At 40.7% G+C, this 7,910-nt stretch overlaps 1 protein-coding gene across 2 annotated transcripts in view; it reads right to left on the reverse strand.

Annotated features, from left to right (window-relative positions):
• Positions 1–362: 362 nt before the first annotated feature.
• The window catches only part of DCLRE1B (DNA cross-link repair 1B), a 9,312-nt gene continuing 1,764 nt past the window's right edge, over positions 363–7,910 (reverse strand). For both annotated transcript variants that reach the window (XM_008574466.1, XM_008574465.1), the window contains exons 2-4: positions 7,127–7,292; positions 5,955–6,137; positions 363–1,723 (exon numbers count right to left, since the gene is read on the reverse strand). In XM_008574466.1, coding sequence (XP_008572688.1) covers positions 636–1,723; positions 5,955–6,137; positions 7,127–7,292 — 1,437 coding nt within the window. In that variant the 3' untranslated portion in view covers positions 363–635. The remainder of the gene's footprint in view (positions 1,724–5,954; positions 6,138–7,126; positions 7,293–7,910) is intronic.

Below are 7,910 nucleotides of genomic sequence, written 5' to 3' on the forward strand. Positions count from 1 at the left end.
GGTGGAATTTTTCACTACTGTTCCAAGGCCTCTTCATTGCTTCCTGTTCCCCCCCAGAGGCAGAGACAGGAAGTCACTTGGATGGGGGTCACAGCAAGTCAGTGACATTCAGGATTGGAACATGCTCCTTGGGGCTACCACTTTAACCTCCAGCACCACAGTTCATAATTTAAAAAATGGAACTACCTAGGGACTTTTATCTGTGAAGAGGGAAAAGGGGACATGGGGAATGGCACACAATGCACAAAAAAACAATGGGAATAACCTGGTCCTTTTTGATTCAGCCTCTTTATCTCTTTCTGCACCCACATAAGATGACTGCATGTTCACAAAAGTTTGAAAAATGCTGGGTTAAACAAAGTTAAATAAATTAAGTTACTATAGGAATTCTAAGAATCTTTAATGTGCTCATACACACTCTGAAGAGTTTATAATGAAAAGTGTTTCTTAAACATAGTCAACTATAAAACTAAGGACTCCGTAGGCACCAGGACTCCAATGAAGAACCTTTAGGAAGTGCTGCTCCAGTGTGAGCCCATATGAACTCTATAAAGATAGAAAAGTAAGGCACAAAGCAAACTCTCCTCAATAGCCATCAGCCACCCTTCAAAACTGGAGTGTTGGATAAAACAAGGTTATTTCATACTCTCCTGTGTGTACTTCAGCAAGGGTTTATGGTATTTTTCCACTTGCTGGTCAAAGCTCCTAGAAGAGAATCCTGCCTGGAAAAAGTTCACTGGAGTCAGAAGGTACTTTAGTGCTAGGCTCCTGAACTCAGCAGCTAGAAAAGGGGCGACCTTGCTGCTGTGAGACAGGGGAGAATCATGGCCCATCCAGGCACTCTGGTTCCCTGTGGCTGCTGGGCCATCATCATCTCCCCTGGGTACCAAGGGGGACCCTAAGCCAATTTCCCCCCTGGTTTCTGGAGAGATAGACTCCTCATCTGTAGACCTCAATTGCACTGAAAATCCCAGGGAGTCAGCAAACATAGTCACCATCTTCTGGGACTCACAGGAAGGAACTGCCCCATCCCATTTTTTGCTGCAGAGGTCTGGGAACAACTGCTTCTTGATCTGCAAAGGACGGTGAAAGGGCTGCTTTTCAAGGTCCCCAGGCCAGGGAAAAAGGTTCTCTTTCTTGGCCTTCTTTGTGTCTCTGTCAGCTTGAGGTTGATCAGTACTTTCCTCAGGGGATTCAAACACAACACCCTGGGTTCTCAGCCTCTTTAGCCTCCTTTCTAACAGCCAGAGAAAGCTTGGTTTTTTAGAGGAGGAACTCATGTATTGCTGCACAGAGTCTGGAATCAGGGGCATGGAGAGCCTGGGGCTCAGGCTGTCCTGAAAGAAGTCTCCACAGGGCCGTCGACCGACGATGGGCACCACCTGGCAAGGCTTCAGTGCTGCAACAAAGGCACGAAGCTCAGAGTAGGAGGAATGGTCAGAGTAAGGGATTATATGGATATCAGGGTGGGATCTGTGGATTTTCCGGCTTGTGGGAAGGATTGCAATGGTAGGGTGGGTCTGGTTCCAATGCAGCATGGCAGAATGGCAGATCTCCATATGGTCTACAGCATGGAGGCGGCCAGCCTTCTCTTCCACTGTGAACACATCTGCCAGACCCAGCAGCTGTACCAACTCTAGGCGCCGAGGACTCAATACCACCCAGGTCCGAAACTCCAGGGCCAGCTGCTCGAGCAGTGATTCCTTTCCCAGGCTATAGAGTCCTGAATGTTAAAAGGATTGGGGAAAGTAAGAGAAGGAAGAATGAAACTATTGGAGAACCCTAATAAGTCCACCAAATGTTTAACAAAAATTCACAAAATTTGTGGGGCAACCCAAGGAGTATATCAGGGAGCATTTGAGCTGAGATACAAATACAGAGAATTGGGGGTGAGGGAGGCCACACAGAATCCACTTATTCATTCAGTTCAACAAAAGAAAGTATCTACCAAGTGCTAGACACTGTAAAAACAAACGTAAAAAGGTCTCAGCCCTCAAGGCTACAATCTACATGGAGACCCAGAAACAACACAGTTAAGGGCAATGTTAGAGATATGTATACTGTGTTATGAGGGCTCAGAAGAAGAGTATCTATCAGTCAATTAAGTTAGGGAAAGTTTCCTGAAAATGACAACTGTGCTAAGTTGTCAAGGAAAGAATATGGTGGAAACATTTTTTTTTCTTTTTCTTTTTATTGAAACGTAATTGATTATACCTGTTTGTGGGACACAGAGCTGACATATCAGTACTTGTGTACAATATGTAATAATCACATCAGGATAATTAAGATATTCATCATTACAAAACATAATCATTCTTTGTGTCAGTTTTAGAGGGGTCAGTTTGATGTTACTAAAGTAAAGAAGGAATTGGTGAGAAATGATACTAGAGATATAAGTAAGAACCGTATAAGAGAAGACCTTGTATGTACTGCTAAGGAGCTTGGACTTAATTCTGTAAGTGAAGGGGAGCCATTAAAGAGTCTAAAGCAGGAAAATGGCTAACTCTAATCATAGGAATATGATCAGAATAGGCCTTTTGGAAAAAAAATAAATAAATAAAGAGCAGCAATGTTATTCGACTGCCTGGATGAGAATAAGCTGGAAGCAGCAGTTCCAACTGGAAGGCCCAAATAGTACTTACATAGAAAGAAATGAAGACATGAATTTGGGTAATGGTTATGGTAACAGATATGGAAGATGCTGTTTAACAGTTGTTCCTTTTCTTAAGGTCTATTTCAAATCCACAATCAGGTTGTGAACTCCTTAAAAGAACTTATATTTCTTTTATATCTACTTTATTCCTGATTATGGATCAAAATCTCACTCTTTGGGCACAAACGTAGCTGATTTTCTTTATATATATTCCCAATTTTTCCCTGTCTAGGTCCTTCCATACTAGACTGTAAGCCCTCAAAGTCAGAGACCACATTTTATTCATCTTTTATATCCCCACTGCCTAGTGGATACTTGGCCCATAGTGGGGGCTTATTATATATTTGCAAAATTAATCAAGTCCTCCACAGCACCCTCCTAGTCAACTGTGCTTCTCTGGGAAAATTCAAGAATGGGTATGGCTGATATTTCTTCACGAGCAGTTAAGCAATTCTGAGGGTAGGGGATATTCTCAATTTGGTAATTATCCTGGAAGGTATATAATTTTTTCAATGCCTTTGTTTAACCTCACTTTGAAAATTCTTTCAGAGTTGGGCCATGTCCTTTTAAAATGTTCATAATGGTGGCAAATCTATTCCCTTTTGTGGACTTATTATAGTTTTGGAAACAACCAAAAAAGTCATTTAGAACTAAACCTATTACACTTTTTAAAACAAAAACTGATTATCATGAACTACCTCAAAAGGCAACTTTAAAAGAAGAATCCTAAAAATGTTTTTTACCATCACTAGAACAAGCATACACCTATTTTTTTCAACGTACCTAATTTAAAGCACAGCATTCCTTTAAATACCTACAAGCTGATAAATTTCGTCCATTCATGTAACAAGTTATTGAATGACTATGTGTCAGGCATTAATATAGGTATCTGGGATATATCCATAATAAAAGAAAGAGCCCTGCCATTGTGGAACTTACATTCTAGCAGGGAGAGTCAGACAATAAAAACTAAATATAATAAATTCATAAATTACAGAATATATTTTAAGATAATGAGTGCACTATTGTCCCTCTTCTAATAATCATTTTGAAAATGTCTAAAAGTGGTCTACAGATTCAATGCAATCCCCATCAAAATACCAATGGCATTCTTCACAGAAAGAGAAAAAACAATCCTAACATTCATATAGAACAACAAAAGACCCTGAATAGCCAAAGCAATCCTGAGCAAAAAAAAATAAAGCTGCAGGCATAACATTACCTGACTTCAAATTATACTACAAAGCTATAGTAACCAAAACAGCATGGTGCTGGCATAAAAACAGACACTCAGACCAATGGGACAAAATAGAGAACCCAGAAATCAACCCACAAACTTACAGCCAACTGGTCTTTGACAAAGGCACTGAGAATAAAAATTGGGGAAAAGACTGCCTCTTCAATAAATGGTGCTAGAAAAACTGGACATCCATATGTAGAAGAGTAAAACTAGACCCGTACCTCTTGCAATATACCAAAATCAACTCAAAATGGATTAAAGACTTAAATGTAAGACCTTAAACTATACAACTATTAAAAGAAAATATAGGGGAAATACTTCAGGAAGTAGGAATGGGCAAAGACTTTATCGATAAGTCCCCCAAAGCACAGGCAACAAAAGGAAAAATAAACAAATGGGATTATATCAAACTAAAAAGCTTCTGCACAGCAAAAGACACAATCAACAGAGTGAAAAGACAACCTACAGAGTGGGAGAAAATATGTGCAAACTATGCATCTGACAAAGGATTAATATCTAGAATATACAAGGAACTCAAACAACTTAACAGTAAAAAAACAAATAACCCAATTAAAAAATGGGCAAAGGAGCTAAATAGGCATTTCTCAAAGGAAGATGTACAAATGGCCAACAGACACATGAAAAAATGCCCAACATCACTCAGCAACAGGGAAATGCAAATCAAAACCACACTAAGATATCATCTCATCTCAGTTAGACTGGCTATTATCAGAAAGACAGAGAATAACAAATGCTGGCAAGAATGCAGAATGAGGGGAATCCTCCTACACTGTTGGAGGGACTGTGAATTGGTGCAGCCATTATGGAAAATGATATGGAGGTTCCTTAAACAACTACAGATAGAATAGCCATACAATCCAGCAATCCCACTGCTGGGTATATACCCAAAGGAATGGAAGTCATCGTTGAAGGGATACCTGCACTCCCATGTTTATTGCAGCTCTATTTACAATAGCCAAGAGTTGGAACCAACCTAAATGTCCAACCTTGGACAACTGGATAAGGAAAATGTGGTATATTTACACAATGGAATATTACTTTGCCTTTAAAAAAAATGAAATACTGCGATTCACAGCAACATGAATTAACTTAGAGAAAATTATGTTAAGTAAAATAAGCCAGGCACAGAAAGTGAAATACCAAATGTCTTCACTCATAAGTGGGAGCTAAAAAATAAATAATTTTTAAAAAGAAAGAAAGGAAGATATAACAATCACAATAATATGTTGAGCTTTCAAAAGGAGAGAACTGACGTTATCAGAGGTGGGAAAGGGGAAGGGGGTGGGGGTAAAAGAGGAATTGATAAAGGGCCATGAAAAATGATTACATTGTGTATTGTTGAATATACTAATTATCCTGATTTGAACTTCACATATTGTACACAGGTATTGATATTCAACTTTGTACCCCAGAGATATGTACAATCACCTGTCTTACAATTTTAAAATATATATGTATTGTCCCTTTCCAGTTAATATCCTTCAATAGCTCTTTGTTGGCTAGGTTTAGATCAAGTTCAAAATGGTCTACCAGGACTCCAGCCATTGTGGAACTTACATTCTAGCAGGGAGAGTCACACAATAAAAGGCAAGCAGCACTCATAGTAGCTTTCCATTCTCCTTGCCCACTGTGTGCCTGACACATTGGCTGCTGCTTCTCTATTCCACAAACACACAAAGCTTCTTCCCACTTCCATACATCTTAAGGAGTTTACGTTGTGTGTGTGTGTGTGTGTGTGTGTGTGTGTGTGGCAGGGAAAGTCGGGAACAGATAATAAATAATAAGTAATGGCATGTTAAAAAAACATATAGAGTGTGTTGGGAGGTGAGAAGTGCTATAAAAAAACAAAAAAATTGAGTTGGTAGGAGATCAGGAGTTGGAAATATGGGAGTGGGCAGGTTGCAATTTTTAAATAAGGTGGTCAAGGTAGGTTTCATGGACAGCGTCAAAGTTGCACAAAGACTTGAAAGATGTGAGAAACGTCAAAGAGCCTACATTCACTAACTATGAGTAAGAGAAAAAGGAAAAGAAACAACTTACCAATCTTTACATTATGATGTGGGTGCTTTCGAATGAGCTGGACAATCTGGTGGGCAGCTTCTTGTCGGGAAGGAAGAACCAGGGCTGGGTTGCAATTGGTATTGTCTAGGTATAAGGTATGGATCTGTTTCCCCAATGTCAGGGCTGGCTCCTTTAGCATGGATGGTGTATATCGAAAATCACCTGGAAGAAGAATATATGGGGGACAGAAGGTCAGTGACAAAATAATAGAAGACAAGCCTCTCCCACCTCCAGGAACAGATGGGTATTTGCTTACTGGCCTGTGGGAAAACTATTATGTGGCCTGGCACTGAATGTGTAGTATAGCTTCTTTGTGGAAATGTCTCCATCCTGCTCCTGTTTTTAATTACTCTTCACAAGTTTAAACACAAGTTTACTCCTTTAAACAACTGGCTCCCATAGGAACTAATAGAGCAAGAACTCACTCACCACCCGCCACCCCAGGGAGGGCATTAATCTATTTATGAGGGACTGGCTCCCCATGACCCAAACTGCTCCCAACATTGCCAAGTTGGGGATTAGAATTCTACCTGAGCTTTAGGGGTGTAGTGGATTGAATGGTCTCCCAAAGTCATTGAAGCTTGGTCCCCACTGTAACTGTGCTCATATGTAATGAAGCTAGAAGGCCTCCAGACTTATATTCTGTCTTCAGTGTAGGGATTTGTATGTCTTTCACTTCTTTATAAATCATAATGCTTAACAAATTACAAAGATCTTTTAAAGTTATTTTGAATTGTGTGTCCAGTGGGTGGGGGACAGGGTATGTGGAGTAATTACAAGGAAGGAGAAATGAAGCAGGTTGTTTTTTGATTCACGGGGTAAAGAAAACAATGACAAAAGTTAGCTTTAAATATTAAAAAAAGGGTCGAGCCCGCAGCGCACTCAGGAGAGTGCTGCACTGGGAGTGCAGCAACGCTCCCGCTGCGGGTTCGGATCCTATATAGGGATGGCAAGTGTGCTCACTGGCTGAGCGCGGTGCGGCGGGTCTCAAAAAATTTTTAAAAAAAGGACAAAAAAAGAAAAAGTCCTTGATGGATTTTATTATAAAAAATAAAAATATAAATATAAATATAAATATAAAAAACAAAAGCAGTATCAACAAAAGTAGTATTGAGGCTGGGAAGGTGGGAGGGAGCCCTCAGGAGACTCACCTGTGTAGAGGATGGTTCCAAAGTAGCCTTCAAAGAGAAACATGACAGAACCAGGGCAGTGATTGGCATCAATGAGGGTTACAGTCATGGTCTCTCGTCCAATTTCATCTAGAGGCAATACATGGCTCTCACCAACCTCCAGGGCTCGGATCCACTGCTTAGATACCTGAGAAAAAAATTGGTCATCCCAGTGACCAGACTCCTCTCCCTGATTCCTCCCTGGATCAGGAACTATTCCTTACATGAATCAAGGAAAGATGACCAAATCCTGAGCCACCCTGGAGCAGAAGCTGTAATGGGGATTCCCAAGCAAAAAGCCCCCCCCCTACTCCCACTCCCCACCCACCCTTTGTACAAGTTTAAGAGTTCAGAAAATAGTCTAGTCAGGGAGTCTTAAACTTTCTCTTGATCATAATAATCCCTTGGGGACAATTGTTTAAAAAAAAAAAAAATCCAGCAAGATTTCCAGGACCCACACCAGCCATACCTACTGAATCAGTTTGGCCTGGGTGGGGAGGGGACTGGAGAAATACAGTATTTACCCAGCACATTAGATAGATAAAGAGAATACCAGTTTGGGCAACATTGGCCTGGCTTATGTGAAAAGGTAGGCAGTTTCCTTGGTTGTACTAAAAGATCGCCCCAACTAATAGCTAAAATATCTCAAGTCGGTCAGTTGGAAGCCACGTTCCTATTCCAGGCGAAGGATGAATTTTGGGGTTCAAACTCCTGCATCTGTAAAAATCAGTCCTCTTGCCCCCCCCCCCCCCCCCCCCCCCCCCAA

This window comes from Galeopterus variegatus, unplaced genomic scaffold, assembly GCF_000696425.1.
Source record: "Galeopterus variegatus unplaced genomic scaffold, G_variegatus-3.0.2 Scaffold1052, whole genome shotgun sequence".
NCBI classification, from domain to species: domain Eukaryota; kingdom Metazoa; phylum Chordata; class Mammalia; order Dermoptera; family Cynocephalidae; genus Galeopterus; species Galeopterus variegatus.